The sequence below is a fragment of the Cynocephalus volans genome, chromosome 15 (genome assembly GCF_027409185.1).
Source record: "Cynocephalus volans isolate mCynVol1 chromosome 15, mCynVol1.pri, whole genome shotgun sequence".
In the NCBI taxonomy this organism is placed as follows: Eukaryota; Metazoa; Chordata; class Mammalia; order Dermoptera; family Cynocephalidae; genus Cynocephalus; species Cynocephalus volans.
Genome location: NC_084474.1, coordinates 49,548,498 through 49,564,025, shown reverse-complemented (window position 1 = coordinate 49,564,025; position 15,528 = coordinate 49,548,498). Strand labels below are relative to the sequence as shown.

The 15,528-nt window shown below is 34.1% G+C and overlaps 1 protein-coding gene across 1 annotated transcript in view; it reads left to right on the top strand.

The window, feature by feature from the left end:
- The window catches only part of RAD54B (RAD54 homolog B), an 89,011-nt gene that overhangs the window by 38,579 nt on the left and 34,904 nt on the right, over nt 1–15,528 (top strand). Inside the window, exons 3-4 of the mRNA XM_063080002.1 lie at nt 4,518–4,712; nt 8,031–8,312. Of these exons, the coding sequence (XP_062936072.1) occupies nt 4,518–4,712; nt 8,031–8,312 (477 nt within the window). The remainder of the gene's footprint in view (nt 1–4,517; nt 4,713–8,030; nt 8,313–15,528) is intronic.

Genomic DNA, 15,528 nt, shown 5'->3' with positions numbered 1-15,528 from the left:
TTACCTGGCTTGAAGATGTACAGGGTTTAAAAAAAATTTTTTTTTTTAGTGAATAACTAGCAGTTGATTGGCTGGTTAAAATAGGTGTATGTTTAACTTTTAAAGAGTCTGCCAAACTTTTCCAAAGTGATTCTACTGTTTTACGTTCCTTCTAGCATATGATATTTCCGGTTGCTCTACATCTTTGTCAACTCTTGGTATGGTCAGTTTTTTAAATTTTATTTTAATCAGTCTCATGGGTGCATGGTATTATCTCATTGTCTGTGTGTGTTTTTAAATAGCTTTGTTGAGATATAATTCACATACTATACAATTCACCTATAATTGTTTTAAAATATATTCAATTTTGTGAAACCATCATCACAGCCAATTTTAGAACATCTTTAACACCTGAAAAAGAAACTATGTAACTTTAGCTGTCACTCCCCCAACCTCCTACATCCATCCAGCCCCAACCAACCACTAATCTACTTTCTGTCTCTATAGATTTCCCTGTTCTAGACATTTCATATGAATGGAATCATACCATATACGGTCTTTGTGACTGGCTTCTTTGACTTAGCATAATGTTTTCAAGGTTCATCCATGTTTAAGCATGTATCAATATTTTATTCCTTTTTATGGCTGAATAATATTCCATTGTGTGAATATGCCAAATTTTGTTTATTTCTTCATCAGATGGACATTTGGGTTGTTTGTACCTTTGGGCTATTATGAATAATCCTGCTATAAACATTTGTGTACAAGTTTTTGTATGGACATATGTTTTCATTCTTTTGGGCATGTATACTTAGGAGTTGAATTGCTCTGTCACTTGCAACTGCCATGTAGTTTTCCAAAGTGGCTGCATTATTTTACATTCACACCAGCAGTGTACGAGGCCTCCAATTTTTTTTCATCCTCATCACACTTGTTTATTGTCTAACTTTGATTCTAGCCATTTTAATGGGTGTGATGAAGTAGTATCTTTTTGTGTTTTTAATATGCATTTTGTGATGACTACTAATGATGTTAAACAAATTTTTATGTGCTTATTGGCTATTTGTATATATTCTTTTCTGAATTATTATCTGTTCATGTCTTTAGCCCATTCTCTGTTGATTTGTTTGTTCTCTTGTTTTTAAGCTGTAATACTTCTTTATGTATTCTGGATACAGGTCCTTTGTCTTATGTATGTATTGTGAATATTTCACTCCAGCCAGTGGCTTACCTTCTAGTTTTCTTAATGGCATCTTTCAAAAAACCAAAGTTTTAGGTTCTCATAAAATTCACTTTATAATTTTAGTTATTAACATTGTGTGCTTTTGTATTCTAAGAAACTTTTGTCTACCTCAAGGTTACAAATATTTTTATCTATGTTTTCCGTAAGAACATTTTTTTGTTTTAGGTTTTACATTTAGGTCCGTGATGCATTTTGAATTAAATTTTGTGTATGGGGTCACCTAATGGTTGATGTTCATGTTTTCCAAATGGATATCCAGTTGATTTTGCAGTGCTTTTGAAAAGACTTTCTTTTCCCCATTGGATTTGCTTCACAACCTTTGTTGAAAATCATTTGGCCATACTTATGTGGTTCTGTATCTGGCTAGTATTTCATTGTGTTGGTCTATATGCCTATTTGGTTTTTTTGGCCAATACCAAGCTACTTTGAATATTGTAGCAATATAATAAACCTCCAACTTTGTTCTTTTTAAAAATTGCTTTGGTTATTCTAGGTTTTTTGTATTTCCACATAATTTTTTTTTTTTGACCGGTCAGGGGATCGCGACCCTTGGCACGGTGTGGTCTGCACCACGCCCAGCCAGTGAGCGCACCGGCCGTCCCCGTATAGGATCTGAACCCGCGGCTTCGGCGCTTCGCCGCACTCTCCCGAGTGAGCCATGGGATGGGGCCGGCCCACTACATAAATTTTTAAATCAACTTGCCAACTTCTACCAAAAGCATCTTGAGATTTTGATTGGTATTGTTCTGAATATATCCATCATTTTGGGGAGGACTGATGTCGTAACAAAATTAAATGTTCCAGTCCATCAAATAGGAGCTCTGTTTAATTTAGATCTTTGTTAATTTCTTTCAACAAAGCTTTTTAATTTTCAGTATAGGGGTCTTAGATGCCTTTTGTTAGATATTTTTCTAAGTATCATGTGTGTGCTTTTTTGGAGCTAATGTGAATGAAATTTTTAAAATTCCATTTCAGATTATTTCTTGCTATTCTATAAGAGTATAACTGATTTTTGTATATAGACCTTGCATCCTATGACCCTGTTAAATTAATTTTATTAGTACGAGTTGTTAGTTTTTGGATTCCCTGGGGATTTCTATGTAAACCGTCATATCATCTGCCAAAAGGTATAGTTTTATTTCTTCTTTTCTTCTTCTTCTTTTTTTTTTTTTTTTTGGTATATTTCTTCCTTTCTGATTGTTATGTTTTTTAAGTTTTTGTATTGCCTTCTTACAATGGCTAGGATTTCCTGGACAATGTTGAATAGAAGTGGTCATCTTATTTCTGGTATCAGGGATTTCCTTTTACTTTTCCTATTTAATTAAATGGTGCATTTTAAAAGGTAAAAAATTATTTGATTTTTGTTTTGTAAGTCCTATTGTTTTGATAGATTCCTTGGGTCAGGTGTGTATTAGGTAAACGACATAGTGAAGGGCCCTTCAGTAATAGGGAAATGATATTTTGCTGTCTGCAGCTAGACTACCTTTTATGTAGCCATTGAAAATCTAGTTTACAAGTTAGGTGAGAAGCAGGAGCTAGGACTTAGTATGAGGATGGTATTGCTGTATTGCTCATGGGGTACTGGTCTAATATATAACTGCCAAGGGGAAAAGAGAGGAGGTGAGGTGAAGCAGAGGGCGATTTTGTCTGTAGGTCAAGTGTACTTTGAATTAATATGTGTTACAGTGTTTTTGCTTCAAAATGCTAAAAGATGCTATTATTTAGAATATCATTTATATACCTTTCAATGTATTCTGCTGTTGTTTTTTGCTTTGTTGTGGTTTGTCTTTTTAAAATTGAGGTTTAATTTATATGCAGTAAAAATGTATAGCTCTTAAATGATCAGTTTGATGATTTTTGTCAATTGTATTCACCCAAGTAATCACCAGTCATAATAAGTCCTCTCCTCTCCCTTTTTAGTCAGTTCACCCCACTTCAGAGGCAGAAACCATTTTCTCGTTTCTATCACCATAGATTAGTTTCCATGCACTGTGTTAGACTATTTGGATATGCTTTTATATGGTGATGTTGGAAATGTTTTCTGAAAAAAGTACAGACATTTGTAAGAGGCTACTTTTTGTCTCCTGATTGTATGCTACTGAATTCTCAGAATCATTGGCCCAATGCAATTAATTACTCCCTAACTGGGAGACAAAAGTATTTTAACGAAATTTAGTCTTATTCCTACTTTGCTGTTTTACATTTGTTCTTATTTGAAAAAAATTACATACATATGATCTAGCAATTCCATTTCTGGATATATATCCAAATAAATTGAAATCAGTATGTTGAAGAGATATCTGCACTCCCATGTTCATTGCAGCATAATTTACAATAGCCAAGATATGGAATCAACCTAAGTGTTCATCAATGATGAATGGATAAAGAAAATGTGGTATATATACACAGTGGAATACTATTTAGTATTAAAAAAGAAGGAAATTCTGTCATTTGTGACAAAATAGATGAACCTGGAGGACATTATGCTAAGTAAAATAAGCCTGGTACAGAAAGACAATTACCATGATCTCACTTGTATGTGGAATCTAAAAACTAACTCATAGGAGCAGAGAGTAGACTGGTAGTCACCAGGGGTTCGGATGGGGATGGAAGATTGGGGAGATACTGGTCAAAGGATACAAAATTTCAGTTAAGGAGAAATAAGTTCAAGAGATTTATTTTACAACATGGTGACTATAGTTGATAATGTATTCTACACTTGATAAATGCTAAGAAACAAAGAAATTAAAGGTTTTCTTTTTTTTCCCCCAGAGAACTCTGCAATATTATTTTACTTTTCCTTGACGTGTTATGTCATTGTTGAGTAAATCAGTTGTTGTCAAGTATGATTTTCACTGTTGAGTAAATCAGTTGTTGTCAAATGTGATTTTCATTGTTGAGTAAATCAGTTGTTGTCAAATGTGATTTTCACTGTTGACTAAACCAGTTGTTTGTCAAATGTGATTTTAATTTATTTTTCCATGTTATATATGTTGAAATAAGTAGTTCCTAGAGTTCAAAATTTTTTACAGTGATTATTTTGTCACTCTACTTCAATTGAGTTTATATGACTTTTGGATGGTAAGAAATTTACATTCACTGTACCCATGATAATGTTAGCCCCTGACATTTGGATTTCTCAGTTTATAAAATGCTAATATGAGTAATCAAATATTCTTTCATACTACTTCTTAATACAATCTGACTTGTGTGTGCCTTTTTTAATTTAATGACAGTACTTAGACATTAAAGGCATCCTTAATAATGTGGCTTTTGTTTTATTTTTTTATTCTAGTTCATTCAGCCCTTAAAGAAATAACAGTGTCCAAGGGACAAGAAGAGGAACCTGATAGCCTAGTTAAATATTTCAGTGTTGTTTGGTGTAAGGCTTCAAAGAAAAAACACAAAAAATGGGAAGGTGATGCTGTTCTTATTATAAAAGGAAGGTCATTTACATTAAAGGATTTGGAAGGCAAAGACATTGGAAAAGGTATAGTGATATTACCTAATGTTTATGATTTGGCCTAAAATTAGTATATGTCTCTGGTTACACATTGAAATATAATTGGGTTTTATAAAGGGAGAGATTAAGATGTTCTTTAATTAACTTTCATGCTTCAACTGTGTATGATACGAAAACTATCTCATAATGGTTAGTGAGCCTTACAATCTTATGGCCTATGGTAGCTCATTGAGGCAAATCCTATCCCATCATTTCATTTTCTCTAAAACTGCTTTATACAGTTGTCTTGGCACTTTTCTGAGATTAAGCAGTTTGTCTTGGTGTACGTTTTTTCCTTTTTTTTTTTTTGCAGAATGCTAAGTGACTAAAATTTAAAAAGATATTGATATCAGGAGTTCAATGATAACTAATTTCAGTGGTACTCAGTAAAATTTTGAAAAACAGAGCAAGGACATAATGATTAGGCCTGACCTGGATTAATACATCTAAATTGGAAGTTACCATTATTTCTGTTACAAAATGTTGCCAGCATAACTTGGACTAATACAAGTTAGCCTGTAAATTCAGAGTGCCTACACCAACCAGAGTTGTTTTGCATTGTTTCTTATGGTTCAATTTTGAGTGTGGCCCATAATTATAAAATCTGTTCTATATGTTCATTCATTCACTTAAAAATGTAGTTTATAGTATTTATTAACTGTTGTGCGTCAAGAACTATGTTAAGACTGAAGATTCAAAGATGAATATAACTTATAGTTTAGTGGGGCAAGGCAATGTAATTGATAATTAAGAAGCAATGAGATAATTATTTTAATGAGAATTTTTACTAAGTGCAGTGTGAGTATAAAAGGATCATTTAAGTCTGCTTACGAGGCTAGGGATAAGCCTTATAGGAAGCGTTTTAAGGTAATATTTGAAGGATGAAAAGATTTGGAGGTTATGGGAGAGGGGCATGTGCAAGAGGGAATAGTATATGCAAAGGCATAAAGGGATGAGAGAATTCAAACTAGTTTGATGTTTCAGGAACGTACATGTATTTTTTGGGGGGAGGGGGACATTGGCTGGTTAGGGGATCTCAACCCCTGACCTTGGTGTTATAACACTGCACTCTAACCAATTGAGCCAACCAGTCAGCCCTAGGAATGTAAGTGTATGAAGGGCAGTGACAGGTAAGAGTTGAAGCTGAACTGAATTACTGCAACAAAATGTTTTATTTATTATAAAAATATGGAAGAACTACTATTATGTGTACAGTATTATGCTCAGTTATGAGAAGATTGAAAAAGAAAAAAGTCCAGTACACATCACATGTTGTGGGTTAAGGTACCTTGGGACTAGATTTTTGGAGAATTTGTTCATGCAGTGGTGTTGCTTCTTTAGTGAAATTATATTCTAAAGCCAACTGGAGAGGTAAAAATTACCAAAATTATTCTGGAATATTTCTTACCCTTAAGGTATAGTATACATGGTTTTGTGTATGTATAGTTTATAATTAAGGTATCTTCTAGTTGCGAGTAGCAAAACATGCAAATTAGTCTTAAATCAGTGGGTTTTTACCCTGACTGTGCAGGTAGATTCACCCGAGGTGCTTTTTAAAAAATGCCGGTGCCCAGGCCCTGACCTTGGATGCTCTGATTTATTTAGCCTAGGGAGAGGGACTGGGCATAGGTATATTTTAGGTTTCCAGGTGATTTTAATATCTAGTCAGGCACTGAGAACCATTGGTTTAAACAATAAAGGGGATTATATTGGTTTTTCAAACTGAAAACATCCAAACATAGGACTTGGTTGCTTAAGTATAACATTAATAAACATGTCAACCTGGAGTTAATTTTGCATGTTACTGCCTGTAATCCAAGAGTTTTTCTTTTAAATAAATTGTATATATAAGATTTAAATTTGTTAATTTAGGGACAAGGACTCTAAGAGATCTGAAAGCTGGAATAGTAAAATTACTAATAGCTTGTGATAATACAGTGAGGCTCAACTGGCCATCACTGCACAATACCCAGAAAAAAACGAGTGTGGGAAACAAAGTTCAAGAGTTAAGAAAGTTTCTGGAGATTAGAGATGTTTTGAGAGAGTCAACACTATAGATCAAAATGAAATGCGAGATTCTGGAAATAGGGAGAGTTTTAAAGCTGCCTCAAAATTAAAAGATTATTCTTGTCTACCATTTCCATTTAAAACTGAGGTTAACAGTAATTGGATTCTATGTGAAGATAAAACTGTGATCTTCATTAATGTGAAGAGGTCAAGACCACTACTGAATTGGAATGCAGTGATGGGTCTTTGGCATTTAAAAATACCAGCCAAGTAATTTCTTTGTATGTTAGAGCATTAAAATTAAAAAGTAATCCATCATAAAGGATTTATATATAATGTAATAATTAATATATGTATTAATTCCAAATTGGCCCAGATTATAAATTTTAGGTCAGTTTTAACAGGGCAAATTATAGCAATATTCAACTACTTGAAAAGGGTCATATTTTCTAAAATGAGACAGTCTTTAATTATTATTTTTTAGAGACAAAAAAAGTTCATGGTATACAGTTTCTGCCTCTTATTATGGCACAATTACTATGTATTCAATAGTTTAATGCATTTAATAGAGCTTAGGAGCTTAAAATTCCATCTGTGTGGTAAATGAGCTCATTTAGAGCAGATTGTAACTGACATTTTTATTTATATTTTGCCAACACCTTTCACATGACAGCATTTAATAATGTTAACTGAATTAATCATAGTTCAAATAAACAAGCTTAATATTCTAAACTATCCCACTTTTTATTAAAGAGCTAGAACTTGGAATATCAATGGCCTCTTGCCATAACTGTATTTTAACTTTGCTATCTCTTGTGGAACAGTACAGTACTAGCTGTGTTAACAGTTGCTTCTATTGTTAATTCTCCTTCACATTTCCAGCTGTTTCTAAGTGGTAGTAGAGATACCATAGTGTTTCTCTAGTTTGTTCATAGTATAGGTGGGTTCATATAGCCTATCAAACTATTTTCCTGGCTTGATTTTTTGAGATAAGAGATGGCAAAATTATAAAGAGTATAATAGTCCATATTTTCAATAATAAAGTCTTGCTTTCTCTAAAGTGTAGCTAGTTTTTATTGATGTGTTGTTTCTTCTGATTTTTAGTGTTTTTTTTTTTTTTTTTCCTGGTACCAAAATGATATATTATGTTTTCATTCTGGCTAATGGGTTATACAAGGCTGTTTACATTCAAAGCACAGTTTTCATTCTGTACAGTTCTGTGAAGGTGACTATGGTGTCACTAAATCATCTTAGAGTGTCAGTTAATTCAATTAATTATTATTTTTTTTCAACTTAAAGGCATTGGATATAAATTCAAAAACCTTGACAATATCGAAGAGGGCCAAACACTGATGATTGGTGGAAAAGAAATAGAAGTTATGGGTGTAATCTCTCCAGATGACTTCAACAGTGGCAGGTGTTTTCAGTATGGAGGAGGAAGTCCTGCTGTCCCAAGTTCTTCTCAGGCTGCCAGGAAGTGTTTCTCTAACCCTTTCAAAAGTGTCTGTAAATCAGGTTCAAAGGAAAATAGACAGAATGATTTCCAAAATTGCAAACCACGCCATGACCCATATACACCAAGTAAGATTTAAAAAATAATTTGAATATTCTGGTTTTACTGTCAAAAGATTTTTGGTATGTGAATTTGAAGTTTAAATTTTGTTTTAAAGTTTTCAGGTGAAAGTGTATTGTTTTTCAGATACACAGACTGATGTAAGGGATAATGTTGAAGCTGAATAACAATGTAGTTTGGGAATTATTACCTATGTAAATGCATATAAGAATACAGTAATCAAAATACTTACTATACATGTATTGGAGGAAAAAGATCCAAACTATAGATGTATCGTATAAATACAAACATGTGTATAATTCTGAATAAAATCTGACATCGTTAGTAAGGAGAAAAATTAGTAAACTTACGAATCAGGACTATGATTACACTTTTGCTTTAAAGACTATACGCCTTGATGACATGTATTAGTGTATAAAATCTTGAATGGTGAGATATACAAAGAATGCAAATTTTACAGGTGAAAGTTCAGTTCCATTCAATCAGTTAATTTTCACATTGATGAATTTTTTAAAATTTATTTTTAATTGACACATAAAAGTTGTACATATTTAGGGGTTACGATGTGATGTTTCAGTTCAAGTACACAATGTATATTAGTCATCAGGGTAATTGGCATATCTGTCACCTCAGATATTTATCATTTCTTAGTGGTGAGAATATTCAAAATTCTCTCTTGCTATTTTGAAATATACAATATATTACTGTTAGCCATAGTCACACTGCTGTGTTTTGGAGCACTAGAACTTATTCCTTTAATCTACCTGTAACTTTGTACCTGTTGACCAACCGCTCTCCGTCCTCCCCTCTCTCTTTCCCCTCCCATTTTCCCCTCCCGATCCCTGGCATTCACAACTCTACTCTTTACTTCTATGAGATCCACTTTTATAGATTCCACAGAGTTGCCTTTCTGTGCCTGGCTCACTTCACTTAACATAATGACCTCCAGTGCCATCCATGTTGCTGCAAATGACAGGATTTAATCTGATTAAAAAATGGGCAAAAGATCTGAATCAACATTTTTTAAAAGATGACATACAAAAGGACAAAAGTATATGAAAAAAGGCTCAACATCACTAATCATCAAGGAAATGCAAATCAAAACCACAGTGAGATATTATCTCACCCTAGTTAAATGGCTATTATCAAAAAGATGAAAAATAAAAACTGCTGGGAAGGATGTGGAGAAAGGGGAGCTCTCATATACTGTGGGTAGGAATATAAATTAGTACAACACTGTGGATAATAATATGGAGGTTCTTAAAAAAATTAAAAATAGAACTCCCGTTTGATCCAGGAGTTCCACTACTGGCAATATATCCAAAGGAAATGAAATCAATGTGTTGAAGAGATATCTACACACCCATGTTTATGGAAGCACTATTCACAATAGCTAAGATATGGAATCAACCTAAGTGTCAATCAAAAGATGTATAGATAAAGAAAATATAGTATATTTACACAATGGAATACTATTGAGCCATGAAAAAGAATGAAATTCTGTCATTTGCAGCACATTGATGAATATAATTTTTAAAAAATCACATTAAAAAAATGAAACATAACCTGTTTCTGGTTATTCTTTTATCTAATTGTTCACTCAGCAAATTATTTCTTGATTGCCTTTTATGTGGTGGACCCGGAGGTAAAGCTGTCATCTTAGAGCTTCTCATTTGGTGAGGAGAAAGACAAGTAAATTTGAAAGTATAGTATGGTGGGTGTGGAAGTTGGGGGATAGAGTAGGCTTCTATCATAATAGTAGCAAAATAAAAGTATATAAAATAATTATTTTTCCCTTTTGGAAGTATTGTAGAAACATAAGTTTTGAGATCAATAGGCCTTTCAGATCAGTTAGATCAGTCCCTTCACTTTGCATTTAAGGAAACTGAAGTACAGAAAGATGAACTGACTTACCTAAATTCAAATAATCAATGGCATGATTGGGATAAAATCCTGCAGTTAAAAATTCCTAGTTCTGTATTTGCTTATTGCAAAGACTTAGTTGAAATACAGAGTGGAATCTTCAGCTTCTGAATTTTCTCTTTTTTTCTAATTTTTAAAATTTATTTATTTATTTTTTATTTATTTATTTTTTTAAATTTTATTTTGTCGATATACATTGTGGCTGATTATTGTTCCCCATCACCAAAACCTCCCTCCCTCCCCCACTCCCCCCCAACAATGTCCTTTCTGTTTGCTTGTCGTATCAACTTCAAGTAATTGTGGTTGTTATATCTTCTTCCCCCCCCCCCGGTTTTGTGTGTGTGTGTGTGTGTGTGTGTGTGTGTGTGTGTGAATTTATATATTAATTTTTAGCTCCCACCAATAAGTGAGAACATGTGGTATTTCTCTTTCTGTGCCTGACTTGTTTCACTTAATATAATTCTCTCAAGGTCCATCCATGTTGTTGCAAATGGCAGTATTTCATTCGTTTTTATAGCTGAGTAGTATTCCATTGTGTAGATGTACCACATTTTCCATATCCACTCATCTAATGATGGGCATTTGGGCTGGTTCCAGCTCTTGGCTATTGTAAAGAGTGCTGCGATGAACATTGGGGAACAGGTATACCTTCGACTTGATGATTTCCATTCCTCTGGGTATATTCCCAAGAGTGGGATAGCTGGGTCGTATGGTAGATCTATCTTCAATTGTTTGAGGAACCTCCATACCATTTTCCATAGAGGCTGCACCATTTTGCAGTCCCACCAACAATGTATGAGAGTTCCTTTTTCTCCGCAACCTCGCCAGCATTTATCGTTCAGAGTCTTTTGGATTTTAGCCATCCTAACTGGGGTTAGATGGTATCTCAATGTGGTTTTGATTTGCATTTCCCGGATGCTGAGTGATGTTGAGCATTTTTTCATATGTCTGTTGGCCATTTGTATATCTTCCTTAGAGAAATGCCTACTTAGCTCTTTTGCCCATTTTTTAATTGGGTTGCTTGTTTTCTTCTTGTAAAGTTGTTTGAGTTCCTTATATATTCTGGATATTAATCCTTTGTCAGATGTATATTTTGCAAATATTTTCTCCCATTCTGTTGGTTGTCTTTTAACTCTGTTAATTGTTTCTTTTGCTGTGCAGAAGCTTTTTAGTTTGATATAATCCCATTTGTTTATTTTTCCTTTGGTTTCCCATGCTTTTGGGGTCGTATTCATGAAGTCTGTGCCCAGTCCTATTTCCTGAAGTGTTTCTCCTATGTTTTCTTTAAGAAGTTTTATTGTTTCAGGGTGTATATTTAAATCCTTAATCCATTTTGAGTTGATTTTAGTATATGGTGAGAGGTATGGATCTAGTTTCATTCTCCTGCATATGGATATCCAGTTATCCAGCACCATTTGCTGAAGAGGCAGTCCCTTCCCCAGTGAATAGGCTTGGTGCCTTTGTCAAAGATCAGATGGAAGTAAATGTGTGGGTTGATTTCTGGATTCTCTATTCTATTCCATTGATCAGTGTGTCTGTTTTTATGCCAGTACCATACTGTTTTGGTTATTATAGCTTTGTAGTATAGCTTAAAGTCAGGTAGTGTTATGCCTCCAGCTTTATTTTTTTTTGCTCAGCATTGCTTTGGCTATGTGTGGTCTTTTATTACTCCATATAAATGTCTGGATAGTATTTTCCATTTCTGAGAAAAATGTCTTTGGAATTTTTTCTGAGAAAAATGTCTTTGGAATTTTGATGGGGATTGCATTGAATTTGTATATCACTTTGGGTAGTATGGACATTTTCACTATGTTGATTCTTGCAATCCAAGAGCATGGGATATCTTTCCATCTTCTTGTATCCTCTCTAATTTCTCTCAGCAGTGGTTTGTAGTTCTCATTATAGAGATTTTTCACCTCCTTGGTTAACTCAATTCCTAAGTATTTTATTTTTTTGGTGGCTATTGTAAATGGGCAGGCTTTCTTGATTTCTCATTCTGCATGTTCACTATTGGAGAAAAGAAATGCTACTGATTTTTGTGTGTTGATTTTGTATCCTGCTACTGTGCTGAAATCATTTATCAATTCCAAGAGTTTTTTTGTAGAGGTTTTAGGCTGTTTGATATATAGGATCATGTCATCTGCAAACAGGGACAGTTTGACTTCATCTTTTCCAATCTGGATGCCCTTTATTTCCTTCTCTTCTCTGATTGCTCTGGCTAGTACTTCCAACTCTATGTTGAATAGGAGTGGTGAGTGTGGGCATCCTTGTCTAGTTCCTGTTCTTAAAGGAAAAGCTTTCAAAGGAAAAGCTTTGATCGTGGTGAATAATTTTATGTATGTGTTGCTGTATTCTGTTTGCTAGTATTTTAGTGAGGATTTTTCATCTATATTCATCAAGGATATCAGCCTGTAGTTTTCTTTTTTGGTTATATCTTTACCTGGTTTTGGTATCAGGATGATGTTTGCTTCATAGAATGAGTTTGGGAGATTTGCGTCCGTTTCAATCTTTTGGAATAGTTTGTAAAGAATCGGTGTCAATTCCTCTTTGAATGTTTGGTAAAATTCTGCTGTGAATCCATCTGGTCCTGGGCTTTTCTTTGTTGGGAGCCTTCTGATAACAGCTTTAATCTCCTTTATTGTTATTGGTCTGTTCAAATTTTCTACGTCTTCATGGTTCAGTTTTGGGAGCTTGTGTGTGTCCAGAAATTTATCCATTTCCTCCTGATTTTCAAATTTGTTGGCGTATAGTTGTTTATGGTAGTCTCGAATGATTCCTTGTATTTCAGATGAATCAGTTGTAATATCACCTTTTTCATTTCTAATTTTTGTTATTTGAGTCTTCTCTCTTCTTTTTTTTGTTAGCCATGCTAATGGTTTGTCAATTTTATGTATCTTTTCCAAAAATCAACTTTTTGATTCATTGATCTTTTGAATTGTTTTTTGGTTTTCAATTTCATTCAGTTCTGCTCTGATTTTAATGATTTCTTTCCTTCTGCTAACTTTAGGTTTGGATTGTTCTTGTTTTTCTAGTTCTTTAAGGTGAAGTGTTAGGTTGTTCACTTGCCATCTTTCCATTCTTCTGAGGTGAGCATTTAATGCAATAAATTTCCCCCTTAATACTGCTTTTGCAGTATCCCACAGGTTTTGGTATGATGTATCATTGTTTTCATTAGTTTCAATAAATTTTTTGATTTCCTGCTTGATTTCTTCTTGGACCCATATGTCATTAAGTAGAATGCTGTTTAATTTCCATGTGTTTGTATAGTTTCCAGAGTTTCGTTGGTTATTAATTTCTAGTTTTAATCCATTGTGGTCTGAGAAAATACATGGGATAATTCCAATTTTTTTGAATTTATTGAGACTTGATTTGTGACCTAATATGTGATCTATCCTGGAGAATGATCCATGTGCTGATGAGAAGAATGAATATTCTGAGGTTGTTGGATGGAATGTTCTGTAGATATCTGCCAATTCCAATTGGTTTAGAGTATTGTTTAGATCTTGTGTTTCTCTACTGATTCTTTGCCTAGATGATCTGTCTAATATTGACAGTGGGGTGTTCAAGTCCCCTGCTATTATGGTATTAGTGTCTATTTCCTTCTTTAGGTCTAATAGAGTTTGTTTTATAAATCTGGCTGCTCCAACATTGGGTGCGTACATATTTATGATTGTTATGTCTTCTTGATGGATCAGTCATTTTATCATTAAGTAGTGTCCCTCATTGTCTCTTTTTATGGTTTTTAATTTAAAGTCTATTTTGTCAGATATAGGAATAGCTACTCCAGCTCGTTTTTCTTTTCTGTTTGCATGGTAAATCTTTTTCCATCCTTTCACTCTTAGTCTATGTGAATCTTTATGGGTGAGGTGGGTCTCTTGTAGGCAGCATATAGTTGGGTCCTTCTTTTTAATCCAGTCAGCCAGTGTGTGTCTTTTGATTGGGGAATTTAAGCCTTTTGCATTAAGAGTTGTTATTGAAAGGTGTTGATTTATTCCTAGCATTTTATTGGTTGTTTGGTTGTCTTAGGTGTCTTTTGTTCCTTGCCTTCTGATTTAATGTTTGGTTTCTGTGTTTGTTGGTTCCTTAGGTTGTAGATAGCGTTTTTGTTTGATTGTTTTCTCTTCATGAATGCCATTTTTATTATACTAGTGGGTTTTGATTTTTCTTGGGTTTTTATGGTAGTGGTAGTTATTTTTCAGGAACCAAAACCAGTACTGCATTGAGGATTTCTTGTAAGGGTAGTCGTGTGGTAGTGAACTCCCGCAGTTTTTGTTTGTCTGAGAAATATACTATTTGCCCTTCATTTCGGAAGGATAGCCTTGCAGGGTAGAGTATTCTTGGCTGGCAATCTTTGTCTTTTAGTATTTTGAAAATATCAGCCCATTCCTTTCTAGCTTTTAGGGTTTGTGATGAAAAGTCTGATGTTAGCCTGATTGGGGCTCCCTTATAGGTGATTTGACGCTTCTCTCTTGCAGCTTTTAAGATTCTCTCTTTGTCTCTGAGTTTTGCCAATTTGACTATAACATGTCTTGGAGAAGGCCTTTTTGGGTTGAATACGTTTGTATATGTGCTGCCGAAGCAAGTACTGGGTTGAATATGTTTGGAGATCATTGAGCATCCTGGATCTGAAGATCTGTGATTTTTCCTATACCTGGGAAGTTTTCTGCCACTATTTTGTTGAATATGTTTTCAATGGAATCTCCATTTTCCTCCCCTTCTGGAATACCCATGACTCGGATATTTGAGCGCTTAAGGTTGTCTGATATCTCTCTCAGATTTTCTTCAATGTCTTTGATTCTTTTTTCTTTCTTTTTTTTTTTTTTTTCTGCTTGTATTATTTCAAACAGCCCATCTTCAAGTTCAGAGGTTCTCTCTTCAACTTCGACAAGCCTGCTGGTTATACTCTCTGTTGTGTTTTTTATTTCGCTGAATAACTTCTTCAGTTCAGCAAGTTCTGCTACATTTTTTTTCAGGACATTGATTTCCTTGTACATTTCCTCTTTCAGATCCTGTATACTTTTCCTCATTTCATTATGATGTCTAGCTGAGTTTTCTTGTATCTCATTCAGTTTCCTTAGAATTATCACTCGAAATTCCTTGTCAGTTATTTCAAGGGCTTCTTGTTCTATAGGATCTAGAGTTTGAGATTTATTAACTTTTGGTGGTGTACTTTCTTGATTTTTTGTATTTCTGGTATCTTTTTTTTGATGTTTATTCATTGTGGCAGGGGGTTTCACAGTCCACCGGTTTGAGATTATTGACTAAGTAAGATGTTGCTGTGGTTGCCAAGTTGGTATGGCT